This window comes from Pseudonaja textilis, chromosome 16, assembly GCF_049901715.1.
Source record: "Pseudonaja textilis isolate UNSWEBS1 chromosome 16, rPseTex1.2, whole genome shotgun sequence".
Lineage (NCBI taxonomy): Eukaryota > Metazoa > Chordata > Lepidosauria > Squamata > Elapidae > Pseudonaja > Pseudonaja textilis.
In genome coordinates this window covers 486207-501176 of record NC_142005.1, presented here as the reverse complement: position 1 = coordinate 501176, position 14970 = coordinate 486207, and the positions used below count along the sequence as shown (strand labels likewise).

The window sequence follows — 14970 nt, the reverse complement described above, 5'->3', positions numbered from 1 at the left end:
CTTCCTTCCTTCCTTCCTTCCTTCCTTCCTTCCTTCCTTCCTTCCTTCCTTCCTTCCTTCCTTCCTTCCTTCCTGTTAGAATGAAGAATTGCAAGCAAACTCTGCCCACAGTCAGGAGTTCGATCTTAACTAGCTCGAGGTTGACTCAGCCTTCTATCCTTCCTAGGTCGGTTAGATGAGGGTCCAGATTGTTGGGGGGCAAGAGGCTGACTCTGTAAACCGCTTAGAGAGGGCTGGAAAGCATTGTGAAGCGGTATATAAGTCTAAGTGCTATTGCTATTGTCGCTGCTTCTCTCCTGGCAGGACGGAATCCTCTTTGGGATGGTGGGAGCCTACGACTGGGACGGGGCCGTGCTCAAGGAGGGCCAATCGGGACGGGTCATCCCCCCACGGGAAGCTTTTGCAAGAGAGTTCCCGCGAAAGCTGAATAACCACGCGGCCTACTTGGGTAAGGAAAACGGCAGAAGGAAAGGGCAAAGGTGTGAGCTAACCTAGCCTTCTGTTTCTAACAGTGATCGATCCTATCTCTGGGAAGGAGTTGAAGAATGCTCCTCAGTAGTTTTCCCAGAGAAGGTAGACTGCCCCAGCACCTGGGAGCTTCATTTCTCCACCATGCCTTACAGAGCTCTGGGATTGTCTTTCAATTAATCAGAATAGAGCTGGAAGAGACCTTGTAGGTCTTCTAGTCTAACCCCCCACCCAAACAGGAGACCAACCACCATTTCTGACTGGTGGCAGTCCAGTCTTTTCTTGAAAGCCTCCAGTGATGAAGCTCCCACAACATCCAAAGACAATTTCGGTCCCTTTTGGTCAGAAAATTCCTCCTTATTTCCAGGTTGAATCTCTCATTCAGTTTCCATCCATTATTCTTGTCTGGCCTTCAGGTGCCTTGGAGAATAGCTGGAGACCCCCACTTTCTCTCTGTGGCAGCCCCTCAAATACTGGAAGGTTGCTCTCCTGTCTCCACTGGTCCTTCTCTTCCCTAGACTAGCCAGGCCCAGTTCTTGCAACCATTCGTCGTATGTTTGAGCCTCCAGTCCCCTCATCATCCTGGTTGCTCTTCTCTGCCCTCTTTCTAGAGTCTCAACCTCTTTTTTTATGACCAAAACTTGATGCAATATTCCAGGTGCATTCCAGTATTCCTTTTAAAGCCATCCAAGCTCGTAACCACTCTTCCAGTCTGAAAGGTAATAAAAGAATCCAATATCTTTTTCAGCAGATATTGCCAGGGGCTTTTTAAATAAAGAAATGCAGGGGTGGTGGTGGTTTCGTGGTCATTTCTACACAAGGAAAATACTCTGTGTCTATTATGGTTTCATTCAAACTATGCTTAAAATCTCCCTCTCACAGAAAGGAATTATTATTATAATACCTAAAATCAGTAAGACATATAAAGAGAGTTGGTATACTCAATCTTTATTAGGCTATAATTCTCAATTTCATCCAGGTACCACATGTTCTTAACTTTGTTTCCCTCGTGAGCAGAGTCCCTTAATTTATTGGAAGGTTTAAGAAAGTGCTGTGAAAAACATTTTGAATCTGAACCAAGCTGAATGCACTTTGACTTTGAAATTATTGTTCCAAGTGGAGAATAGCTATTTTGAATTTAAAATGGTCTTTTTCAATCATCTTGGGAGTAATGTCACTTAAAACATAGTGTTTTACATTCCAGACAGTTCAAAATGTTTTTATAACTCCTAGTTTAAAGACTTGTGCTAAGTTAGCTACCCTAATCCCCAAGCGAACATCACGAGAAGTGCTAGTACCACTTCATAATGCCTGAGTAAATCCGTACTTGGAAATACTGCATCCAATCTTGGCCACAGTGATACAAAGAAGATGTTGAAACTCTGGAAAGAGTGCAGAGAAGAGCTATAAAGATGACTGGGGGACTGGAGGATAAAACGGTTGCAGGAACTGGGCCTATCTCGTCTGATGAAGAAAAGGACTAGAGGTGGCAGGATAGTTTTCCATGTCACAGAGAAGAGGTAGCTGACCTCTCTCCAAAGCATCTGAGGGCAGGAACAAGAAATAACGGGTGAAAGCTTGTTCAAGAGAGATCCAGCCTAGAAGTAAGGAGAAATTTTCTAGCAATGAGAACAATTAATCAGTGGAACAGCTTGCCACCAGAAGTTGTGGGGGCTTCATCACTGGAGGATTTTTCAGAAGACACAGCCATTTGTCTGGGACAGTATAGGATCTCTTGCTTGAGCAGGGGATTGGACTAGAACAGTGGTCCCCAATTTTTTCGGGCCAGTAGGGTGGGGAGAGGGGGTCCATCTGAGCGGCAGGTGCTTGAGTGTGTTTGTGTGAGCTGTGCTTGTGCAAATGGTGTTGCACTTGCCTGCACACTCGTCCACCACTTGCATGGCTCTGGTAGTGGGCTGCAGCCCATGGTTTGGGGACCCCTGGACTAGAAAACCTACAAGGTCTCTTCCAACCCTATGGTTTGATATTCCGTCCAGGATGGGGAGAGCCCAGAATTTCTGAATTTTGTCATTTTCTTTTTTCTTCCCCTTTCTCAGGCTACACCGTCTCTTCAATCAGACTCCGGAGTGGCCGAAGGCTCTACCTGGCCAGTGCCCCCCGTTTCCAGCACAAGGGGAAAGTTATCCTCTTTGAGATGGATGGAAAGGGCGGCGTGTCCATCTCTCAGGCCCTGACAGGAGACCAAGTAAGGCAAAATGCAAATGTCATTCATCGCTGCCTTTTTAGCAGAAGCCATTTGTAACAGAAGCAGGAGGGGCTAAAAGACCCCTGCGAGTGGGGGGTTTCTTTGTGGCCATCTTAGTTTGGGGGGATGAAAATAAGGGGGGTGGGAATTCTGCCAGCATCCATCGGTATTCATCTGGCTAGCGTCCTGTCAGTGTGTGAGAGAGTTGAGGGCTTTTTGGAAACTGAAAGAATATTTGCTGTGCGAGCAAGGAGACAGCCAGGAGCCTGGGCATGGCTTAGCTCAACTGTTCTGTCCTAAAGCTGCTTGGTGCTGTGAAATTGAAATTGAAACTGAAACTCCTCTTCTCTGCTTGTGTTTTGCATTTCTTTCCAGGTGGGGAGGGGGAGTAGAACGCCTTAGCATCAGAGGGTGTTAATAATAATAATAACAATATAGGAAATATTAATGCTCTGATGGTCATTTTGAAAAATCCCTTCTTGGTGAGCACCTAGAAGCTAAGAGGAACCTACGTGACAAATTTCAAGTTTGTAGGCTTTACGGTTCTGGAGATTTTGTGATGATGCATGCGTGGCATTTCGTTTTTATATATATAGATGTGTCTGATTTTCTGGCTGCTGAGTACAACTAGTCCTCGTCTTACAATAGTTTGCTTAGTAACAACAGCATTGAACAAAGTGACATAACCATCTTTCATACTTACGACCGTTGTAGCATCCCTGTAGTCACGTGGCTTACATTCAGATATTTGACAACTATTTCATATTTATGACGGTCGCAGTGTCCCTGGGTCGTGTGATCTCTTTTTGCGACCTCCCAACGAGTGAAGTCAGTGGGGAAGCCAGATTCACTTAATGACCGTGTTATTAATTTAACTGTGGCAAAAAAAAAAAAAGACCCTGTGTGAATCTGCCAGGGTTTGACACAGTCTTCATCGTCTCGTGCAGATTGGATCCTACTTTGGCAGTGAAGTTTGTCCTGTGGATGTGAATGGGGATGGCGTCACCGATGTCTTGCTGGTGGCGGCCCCCATGTACCTGGGCCCGCAGAACAAAGAGATCGGGCGTGTTTACCTTTACAGGGTTGGGCAGGTGAGTGCTGCTGAGGGCTCTATCGGAGTTCGTGTTGAGTTTTTATTTCTGTAAGACACCCCGAGTCACTCTAAGGTGCTTTTTTCAAGAGGCAACTAGGCTTTCTGGTTTTTCTAGTTAGCAGACAACCAGCTAAATAGGAGCCAGCGATGTGCAGCAGCAACCAAAAAAGCCAATGCAGTCCTAAACTGCATTCACAGAGGGATACAATCAAGATCAAGGGAGGTACTAATACCACTCTGTAAAGCCTTAGTAAGGCCACACCTAGAGTACTGCATCCAGTTTTGTTCAACACATTATAAAAAAAGATGTTGAGACTCTAGAAAGAGTACAGAGAAGAGCAACCAGTATGATGAGGGGACTGGAGGCTCAAATATATGATGAATGGTTGCAGGAACTGGGCCTGGTTAGTCCAGGGAAGAGAAGGACCAGGGGAGGCAGGAGAGCAACCTTCTAATATTTGAGGGGCTGCCCCAGAGAGGAGGAGGGGGTCAAGGTATTCTCCAAGGCACCTGAAGGCCACACAAGGAACAACGGATGGAAACTGAACAAGGAGAAACTGAACAACCTGGAAATAAGGAGAAATTTTCTGACCGTGAGAGCAATCAACTAATGGAACAGAAGTTGCCTTCAGAAGTTGTGGGAGCTTCATCACTGGAGGCTTTCAAGAAGAGACTGGATTGCCACCTGTCAGAAATGGTGCAGGGTCTCCTGCTTGGGTGGGGGGTTGGACTAGATGACCTACAAGGTCCCTTCCAACTCTGATTATCTGTTAAATCTGTTCTTTGAAAATGTTTCGCTTCTCATCCCAGAAGCTTCTTCAGCTTTGACTGGATGGCGGGGAGAGTCAGAGCTGAAGTCAGAGCTGAAGAAGCTTCTGGGATGAGAAGCGAAACCTCTTCAAAGAAAAACCAGAAAGTCCAGTTGCCTCTTGAAAAAAAAGCACCTTTGGGACAACCCTGACCTGGATGATTGAGAATCTCCAGACACCCGGAGTGAGTTGGGTGGCCATATAAAATTTTAAAATAAGTAAAAAATAAAACATATGGAGAAAATACTGCACAAAGTGAGATTCCTCCCCCCCCCCCATTTTGTGGCTGTGCACCCACAACGGTGTAGGGTCCCCTGCTTGGGCAGGGGGTTGGACTAGATAACCTACAAGGTCCCTTCCAACTCTGTTATTCCAACCAATCTCAACATCTGTCTGGCAATGCAAGAACAATTCTTTTCCTGATGTGAGTGGATGCAGACATTACGAAAGGAATGTCTTTGCTTTTAATAAGCGTCTCTCTCTCTTTCCCTCCCTCCTTCTCTTTTGAAGTCACTCCTGACTTTCAATGGGACCCTCTTTCCTGACCCCAGACCTCAGGATGCCCGCTTTGGCTACGTCATGCTGGCTGTTCCGGATCTTAATCACGACGGCTTTAATGATGTAGTTGTGGGTGCCCCCTTGGAAGACAACCACCAGGGGGCAGTCTACTTGTACCACGGCTACCGGACAACTGTATTACCCCGCTTCAAACAGGTGAGTGAGCGCCAGCATTGCCCACTTTCCACTTCTACTTTTCCTTTAATATGATTTTTAATTCAGTGCCATGGAGCTACAAAAGCCTGGTTGAACTGAGTGAATTCACTTCCCATAGCTCTATACCAGTGGTGCCAGCACCCAGAAGGCAATGTATACGGGGGGGGGGGGCACACCCCCTGCGCATGCGCGTGCAATCTTCCAACGTCCCCTTACCTGCACTGCGCATGTGCATGGCTCCCAGCTGATTTTTGGCCCGTTTAAGGTCTTTTTCGGCTTCTCAGAGGCTCGAGGAAAGTTTCTGCAGCCTTTGGAGGCTGAAAAATGGGGTCGTTTCGTCACTTCCGGAATTTCTGGAAAACCAGAAGTGACAAAACAGGCCTGTTTTTTGGCCTCCGAAGGCTGCAGAGGCTCCCTTCAAGCCTCTGGGAGGCCAAAAAAGGCCTCAAACAGGCCGAAAATCAGCTGGGAGGCATGCACATGTGCAGTGCAGGTAAGCTTGGCTGGGGCTCGTATGCCCATACCAATGACTCTATATGCCACCTGTGGCATGCATGCCATAGGTTTGCCATCACAGCTTTATATAGTATAGGTAGTCCTCCACTTACAACAGTTCGTTTTGTGGCCATTCAAAGTTACAATGGCACTGAAAAATGTGACTGATGACCGATTTTCACAGTTACAAACTTTGCAGCATCCCCATGGTCACATGATCAAAATCCAGACGCTCGGTAACATGGACCTCCTCACTCCATTCCTAAGAGGTCTGTAAGGGGCGTGCATAAGCACACCAGCGTGCCTCCTACGGTCCCCATTTATCCATTTCTTCTTACTCATGTATATACTCATACCTGTATGCTTAAATGTTGATATGTTATGTTCATACTTATACTTGTTTTCTCATACATGCTTGACAAACAAACAAAACAATAGAATAGAATACTTTAGAATAGAATTCTTTATTGGCCAAGTGTGATTGGACACACAAGGAATTTGCCTTGGTGTAAATACTCTCAGTATACATAAAAGAAAAGATACATTAGTTAAGAATCAAGAATCATAACGTACAACAATAAATGATAGTCATAGGGGACAATCAGCAATCAAATCATACTGGAAACCAGTCAATATAAATCGTAAGGATACAAGTGACAAAGTTACAGTCCTACAATCACAAGTGGGAGGGGATGGATGATAAGGGGTGATGAGAAGATTAATAGTAATAGTAGTGCAGACTTTGTAAATAGTTGGGCAGTGTTGAGGGAATTAGTTGTTTAGCAGAGTGATGGCGTTTGGGAAAAAACTCCCCTTGTGTCTAGTTGTTCTGGTGTGCAGGGCTCTATAGCATCGTTTTGAGGGAAGGAGTTTAAACAGTTTATGTCCGGGATGTGAGGGGTCTGTAAATGAACAAACAAATAAATAAATTTAAATAATGTCCCAGGAGTTTCTTTTGATGCATATGCCAATGGGATGGTTGATATTATGTCTCTAAACATACCCGGGGGGGTGGGAGGCTGCCTAGGACCCCCAAAGTCCTCAGTTTTGGAAATGCAGGCTAAAAAAAAGGCAGCCACGAGTGGCTAAGTCTGTTCCCCCAAAATGGTTGCTTTCTTCCCTGGCAGCGCATCGAATCCGCAGCACTTCGCTTGGGCCTTCGCTATTTCGGCCGCAGCTTGGATGGGCAGATCGACATGGATGGGGACGGCCTGGTGGATCTGGCTGTGGGGGCTCAGGATGCTGCAGTGGTCTTAAGGTGAGGGGCTGGAAGGAGGACCAGGGAAGGTGGACCCCCATTCAGAGCGGGGAATGCTGGCGCCTGGCAGAATTGCCATGGAACAAGGGTTACCCTGATACCGAACAAATGGTGGAATAGAATCATTAAAAAAGGGATGCCAAAAAAGAGACAAAATGAAATGAGGATCACAAAAATTAAAATACAGGTAATCCTCAACTTACGACAGTTTGTTTAGTGACTGTTTAAAATTACAACAGCAATGAAAAAAGTGACTTATGACCATTTTTTAAACTTATGACCTGTGCAGCATCTCCATGGTCAAGTGATTTACATTTGGATGCTTGACAACCAACTCACATTTTGTCACATTTATATGTGCTTTTCCTGCAGTGTAAAACTAGAGAAATAAAATATTGAAATATACTATTAGGGACAGATGAAAAATTGATAAGGAAACTATGTAGCTTCCTACTAAGTTTTAAAATGGAAGATGAACAAGTAAAAGAAACAATGATATTATGGGCAAAAAACTTTGGCAATGCTATAGAATTAGATAAATGGCAAAAACGTTGGGAAAGAAATTACAAACTGACAATGGCTACTACCACAATAAGGAAAACCTAGACAAAATGTTTTATAGGTAGCATCTGCCACCAGCAAGACTAGCAAAGATGCTTAAAAATATGTCCGCCAAAAGTTGGAAGTGTAAGCAGATGCCAGGTACCTACTATCATATGTGGTGGACATGTATGAAGGCAAGAAAATAGTGAGCAAAAATACACCTGTGGTTGGAAAAGCTTGATTAAGCAGCATGCAGATTTAAAGCCAGAAATATTTTTGTTAGGTATGATACCAGAAAGCTATGATAAAGGGACTATATACTGAATGCCTCATGTAATTAACAAATTATATTTGTTGGCAATGAATCAGATCCAGGAGAATTGTGCAGATCAATGCATCCATCTCAGTCAACCCTCCTTCCATCAATGTCATCCAGAAAAACTGCCAGAGAAATGGGAAGGAATCTCTCTGCATGACGGCCAACTTCTGTTTTAATGTGTCTTCACGCTCTCTGGGCCCCCGGGACAGCCACTTGAGTAAGTGTCTCCCACATCAGAAGTCTCTCTTACTGTCTACCTCGGTTAAACCACTGGAACCAAGGTGGGGCAGCTTTGGGGCACCTGGCCAAGGGAGTGATGGAGAGGAATGGCAGGAAAAAAAAAATCTGTTTTTTAAAGCAGTGTTTCGATTGTGCAATTTCTGGACGGGCTGCAAAAGGACTTCAGCGGCTACGTCTGGCCCACCGGGACCCATCCAACCTAAAGAAACTCTCCTCTCTCTTATCACTTGATCCTAGGTATAAAATACAACATCTCTCTGGACGACAGGAAGTTTGGCACAAGAGCCGTCTTCGATAGCAGCTCTCAAAAGCTGCTTCAGAAGAGGACTCGGGCCACCGTGGGCAGGACGGCGTGCTCAACAGCTCGCTTCCACATCATTGTGAGTGTGGCAGGGGTTCAATCTCTGACCCTTGGGACCTAACTGATTCAAACTGTCTGGTTGGTTGGCTAAAGAGGGGCTGTGAACATAGCATGCGCCTGCTGTATCCATCTGGCTTCTGATTGCTTTCTTTCGAATGAAAAGAATTTCTTCCTTAGCGGAAGAAACTGTTCTAACCCAAACCTTGTTCCAAGGAAACAAACACGAAACAGAGGTAACCGCCAAACCTTTTAATGATTCTTTACGAATTCCATTCCTTCATGGCTAAAAGGCTGTTTCAAACTAATTGTCTCTGATAAGAACAAGCCTTGCCAAGGTGGTACAAGGCTGTCAAGAACACTAGATAATGTTACTAAGAAATATTTCAAACACAAAGAGTCTCCAAACACCAACCAAGATATTCCGAATGTCCACAAGGCTTGAATGCAAGAACTTCTTTGCTTCCTGCAAAGAACTCCGGTTTCTCAGCTGGCTTTTATCTCTTAAGGGAGCGGCCATTACCATGCAGTCTTATTCCCGAGTCACCTGTGCTACTGCAGCTGCTCTTTCCTTTGAGCAGCCCTGTGTGCACGAACACTGGGCACAGGCTCCTCGGGGACCTCTTCAGCACTGCAGCCAGCCTCCACAATCTCCAAAGGCAGCATTCCTCTCCCTGATGGTCCTGGCCCCATCCCTGCATCACACACAGGTCCTTCATCCGAGTCCTCGCTCTCCGAGACCTTAGCCGTCCGCACTTACTGCCAGCGAACCAGAGCAGAAACATATAATTGGAAAGAACTTATAGGTCATGAGAGTGGTGGTTCTTTCTCCAAGCTTGTGGGTTGATTTCCAAACGTTTCTCTACCCACACTGATACCGAACAACACCGATTCGATTGGAGCAATACAATACAGCCACACTACCATCTGCCACACACATAAGTTCATTGAAGACTGGCATTCCGCAATCAATTTGACCAGCAGGCACATTGACTTATCAGCAGCCTATGACCTCAGAATTTAAGCCAACCACAGAGAAGGCCCCAACTCTCAACTATGTTACTAGTTACTATCCTTGAAAAACTATGTATGGAATGCATTTTTGATTTCCAAGCTGCCGCATTGCTCTTTCAAACCCCTTTGCCCCCTCCCTTTCTGTTGGCAACTCTACAAAGACTATAGACATATTTTATGAGTTGACACAACCCAAGCAACACTCCCAAAACCAGCTCTTCACCTCCCAATGACCCTCACTTGATGCGACTCACATCTGCCTCATCACAAGATCTGTCACAAGACCCTCACCTCACCTGACCATCACCTGATGTGACCCTCCCATCACAAGACCTACTGACCACATGAAGTAGAAGAACACCAACACTGACATCCCCTAAATTCCGCTGAAGGTGTTAACTAGCCTGGTAATGAAACATTTGGAAACCAAAACACAAGCTCAGAGAATGAATTTCCACCCTCATCCTACACCCGAGCTACGGATATTTGCCACTATTGCAAACCACTATTGCAAACTTATGCGTCATTTTAGTCCAATTCTCTTGGCAACTTTAAGATTTATGAACTCCCAGAAGCAGTCTATACATCTGAAAGCTGAATCCAAGGAGCTGAGGTCCACATATCTTAAAGCTGCTGACACACTGGTCCAGAATGATGGAATGAGCATGAGAAAAATCACTCACACCATCATGCTTGGAAAACACTTTGTCATGCCCCTGATGGAGACTGACTCTGAGGGAGAGGAGGAACAGCCGACAGGGAGTGGAAGTGGGCTCCGGAGGTTGTGCGGAGGCCGGCTGGGCAGTCAGAGGAAGAACCAGGCCCATCCCCTCTCCATTCTAGGGCATGCAGGGAGGAGAGGATAAGGGAGAGACGTGGTCTACTCGGAAGGAGAGGGCCTTGATCTTCTTCATGGGCTGCAGCTGAGACAACTGAATAAGAGGAATAATGGACCTGCGTATGGGCGAACACTGGAAACAAAGCATGGAAATATCTCTAGTTTATGGTTCCTCTCTGAGTTTGACGTCCTTCCCAGTGTGTGTTCTGTTATCTGTGGACGTCTTCAAGCCCTTATCTTGCCTGGTTTGTGTTGCTTTTTCCCTCCTTCTTGTAACTGTTTGTGTGGGAGTTTTTTGTCTTCCATCAAGAATATTCGGAGCTTGGAAGCAAAGTGAAGGAATAAAAGGGGCTTCCCCTGTTTTCTGTGACTGTGTTCGTTTTGTATCCCACCCTGGGTCATCACACACTTTCCAGAGAAAAAACTGAAGTACATTTCCATCCATCTTGAAGGGGAAGGAAGCATCCTAGGAATTTCAGGGCCAGTGTTAGTTTTCCAAAAAGTCTCAGGTTTTTTTTCTTCCCTGCAGGACACCTCAGATTACCTCCGGCCGGTCACCATCACCATGAAGTTTGCACTGAGTGAAACTGAGCCACCCAGGCCTGTACTGGATGAGAAGCTGCCCACCACTGTTAAAAAACTAGTAAGTGGAACTAGCCGTGTGCTATTCACACACACATGGAGGCATGACATAAACTGCCCATTCAGGAGGTGGTAAAAGAAAGGCAAATGGGAAGCAGTTTGGTTATTGGTAATTAAAAAAAACAATACAGCTACCTGTGAGTCTTAGACGGGAAGTCCTCAACTTACAAGTTTGTTCAGTGACCATTCAGATTTATGATGGCACTGAAAAAAGGACCATTGTTCACACTTCTGACCACCGCAGCATCTCCCACGGCCATGTGATCAAAATTCAGGCGCTTGGTAACAGGTTCATATTTATGACCGGGGTCATGCGATCCCCTTTTGTGACCTTCTGACAAGCAAAGTCAATGGGCAAAGCAGATTCACTTAAGAGCCAGGTTACTAACTTAACAACTGCAGTGACGCATTTATTTGGCAAGAACGGTCGTAAAACGGGGCAAAACTCACTCCACAAATGTCTCGCCTATCAACAGAAATGTTGGGCTCTATTATGGTTGTAAGTTGAGGACTGCCTGTGCTAGTGCTTTGACTCCTATCCACAGAATTTGAACTGTCTCAGAATTGCATACATTTTAAAGTTACCAAGTTTGAGAACACTAGGCTAAAGACCTCAACTGCTCACAATTATTTTCCCAACACATGAGCTGTTGGAATAAATCCAGTCTTGTGAGCAGATTTAGTAGGAAACCTTGAGGTTTGAAAACAGGATAATAGAGTCTTTGAATCCAATGCACGGGGCATACGAATACGAAAGCTTCAAAGCCAGAAGGTAAACTGGATTTTCCCTTCTTAGATAGCAATAGCACTTAGACGTATATACCACTTCATAGTGCTTTACAGACCTCTCTAAGCGGTTTACAGAGAAGGAAGGAAGGAAGGAAGGAAGGAAGGAAGGAAGGAAGGAAGGAAGGAAGGAAGGAAGGAAGGAAGGAAGGAAGGAAGGAAGGAAGGAAGGGCAATAGCAATAGCCCTTAGACTTATATACAGTTTCACAGTGCTCTCCAGCCCTCTCTAAGAGGTTTACAGAGTCAACCTCTTGTCCCCAACAATCTGGGTCCTCATTTAATTGACCTAGGAAGAACGGATGGCTGAGTCAATCTCGAGTCGATTAGGATCAAACTCCTGACTGTGGGCAGAGTTTGCTTGCAATTCTGCATTCTAACAAGAAGGAAGGAAGGAAGGAAGGAAGGAAGGAAGGAAGGAAGGAAGGAAGGAAGGAAGGAAGGAAGGAAGGAAGGAAGGAAGGAAGGAAAATAGCAATAGCACTTAGACTTATATACCACTTCATAGTCCCCTACAGCCCCCTCTAAGCAGTTTACAGAGTCAGCTGCCTGCCCCCAACAATCTGGCTCCTCATTTTATCCACCTCGAAAGGAGGCAAGGCTGAGTTAACCTTGAGCTGGTCAGGATCAAACTCCTGACTGTGGGCAGAGTATGCGTGCAATTCAGCATTCTAACCACCATGCCACTATGGCTCATAGATATTTCAAGATGACATACTTTTCTCTATACCGAAGGTTTGAATTAAAGAAAAATGGATTGCGTAATCTTTATAGTTCAATACTTAAGCAATAATTTCAACATACTTTGAATTGCATTTGCAAGCCATTATTCATGCTTACCTAGGTTAGCCCAGTTTTGTTAGTAAAGAAGGATGAAGATTAAGGAAAAATGTGCATGCATCACTCCTAGCTTGAGCCACTCCTATTCAGACATTTCTCAGATCTCAGACAATCGGAAACTTATCTTTAAGAAGGGGGGAGGAAGCAAAAACTGTACAGAACCAATCAGCTGCCTGTTTTCCAGATCCCCTTTTTCAAAGACTGTGGTGAGGACGATGAGTGTGTAACAGATCTGGTGCTACAAGCTGAGATGGATATCAGTGGATCCAGGTAAGGATCATCTGATCCAAAATATCTTGCAAGTTAGGCAGTTAATGGGGATTTAAAAAAATAATAATGGGCGCTTATCTTGGTGTCTTAAGTGGCTCTAGGATTCCAATAACCAGGCACAATTTAGAAAACACCAACTAAAACCCAACTGGAATATTAATGGCGAGTTGTGTTCAATAACACTTCTTGGAAGTACATAAAATTCTGCAGAATTTAAGCTGTCGGTTGGTTGTCCGTGATCAGATGTAGAACTTTCTCACATCATGTTAATCTTAAAGATTGAGAGAAGTACTAGAGCAGGGGTCCTCAACCCCCCAGGCTGCAGCCCTGGCCTATTCGGAGTTGGGCAGCGCGAGAGCTGGCTGGAGCGCGCGCGGCTCAACTTGTATGAGTAGTGGGCTGGTGGACACTCTGCATTTGCAGCCGTCCCATTGCTCACGCAAATCAAGCTGCATGCATGCGCACTGGACCACTACTCGTGCAAAAATTGTGTCAGGATTCCAGCAATCGCTCTAATTAAATCATGATTCTCAAGCCAAACTTCAAAAAACTCCAAAGGATTCATTAGAGGCGACATACTGGCACTGCCTTGTATGCAACCAACTCTGGCAGACATAATTTACAGTCCCCTGTGACCCTGTTTTCCCCCTTCCTCCTGGGTGTATCATAAATCATATTCCCAAGTTGAGCACGTTCACAGGCTGGGTGTCATCCTTCACGTTCTCCAATTAAATATATTCAGGGCAAAAGCTCTGGTAGTTTAGTTACAATCTTTTAAAGAGAAGAGTTGGAATGTACTTTCGCTTCCAAACTGCTGCACTGCTCCTCCAGATTTCCTTCCCCCACTTTTTAAATGGCAACTACTAAAACAGGCATAGGAATGTTTTATGAGTTGACAGACTGAATGTGCATGTAGCCCACCGCCCCTGCGGCCCAGTTTCCCCACCCCACAGCCAAGCCACTAAAGCCGCAAAGGTTGGGGACCGCTGAGCTAGAGTAGAGACTAGTGAATATTTAACCGCCCTCTGTAAGCCAAAGCTGGGACCCTCGTTCTCTTCCTGCAAGTCACAGGGTTGTCATCAATTTTCCTCCTTCCAGGCAGAAGCCTCATGTCATCCGTAAAGGGAAGAGGAAAATGGTGGTTGACGTCCTTCTGGAGAACAGGAAAGAAAATGCCTACAACACCACCCTCCAGATCTGGTTTTCCAGAAGTCTCCACTTCTCCAGCCTTGGGCTCAAGGTATGGTGCCCCTAACCCAAGCAGGGTTGGCAATGGGATGGCCGGCCAAAGGAGCCCACTCTAATTTCCACTCTAATTTCTAAAGAGGCTGGAAGTGCTTCAAAATTGGAGGAAAGTAATGACTTTGGTTACTTACATATACAAAAAGAGGTTGCCTCGAATAACTGAAGTCCCAGCAAGTCTATTTAGTTCGTTCAACAATTAAATCCCAACTTTCTTTTAAACATTCCTTGAGCATTACATGACTTAGAAGCAAGATTTCGGTTGAACTTTGGAAACAGGCTTGGCCCTGCGATTGGCAAACTTTGACTTGGAATCTACATTACAGGGTTGCCCCTGCAAGTTGTATTTCTTTCATGGTTAAACAACGGTGTGTGAACCTAGTTACAGATAGTTGGGTTGGGATTATATTTTCAGGAACATGGAAATTAGAAATAAGTAGCAATACCACTTCGACTTATATACAGCTTCATAGTGCTTTACAGCCCTCTCTAAGTCATATACACAGTCAACATCTTGCCCCCAATAATCTGGGTCCTCATTTTACTGGCCGTGGAAGGTAGAAGGTCTTTCCTCAGAGAGCCTGAGATGACATGCACTGGGATCTCCCATAATTTTATTCCACAACAGCCTTGTGAGGTAGGCTGGGCTGAGAGCAAGCAGTCCAAAGTCAAGCCAGCCTAATGCCTCAGTGACTAGAGGATCCCGGAAAATTGCTGCCAACTCCTGAGATTCTTCTTAAAGCTCTCTTATTTGATGCCTAAGCCATAATCCTCCTGGTTTTACTAACAGGTTAATCCTGAAGCTCCAGAGTTTCTTCTCAATTGTAAGGTTTAAT

At 45.2% G+C, this 14970-nt stretch overlaps 1 protein-coding gene across 2 annotated transcripts in view; it reads left to right on the top strand.

Annotated features, from left to right (window-relative positions):
- ITGA10 (integrin subunit alpha 10) overlaps positions 1–14970 on the top strand; it is a 61650-nt gene that overhangs the window by 30030 nt on the left and 16650 nt on the right. For both annotated transcript variants that reach the window (XM_087913751.1, XM_026721801.2), the window contains 10 exons: positions 304–448; positions 2526–2674; positions 3622–3765; positions 5087–5290; positions 6913–7043; positions 7956–8122; positions 8383–8525; positions 10885–10998; positions 12807–12892; positions 13991–14132. In XM_087913751.1, coding sequence (XP_087769877.1) covers positions 304–448; positions 2526–2674; positions 3622–3765; positions 5087–5290; positions 6913–7043; positions 7956–8122; positions 8383–8525; positions 10885–10998; positions 12807–12892; positions 13991–14132 — 1425 coding nt within the window. The remainder of the gene's footprint in view (positions 1–303; positions 449–2525; positions 2675–3621; positions 3766–5086; positions 5291–6912; positions 7044–7955; positions 8123–8382; positions 8526–10884; positions 10999–12806; positions 12893–13990; positions 14133–14970) is intronic.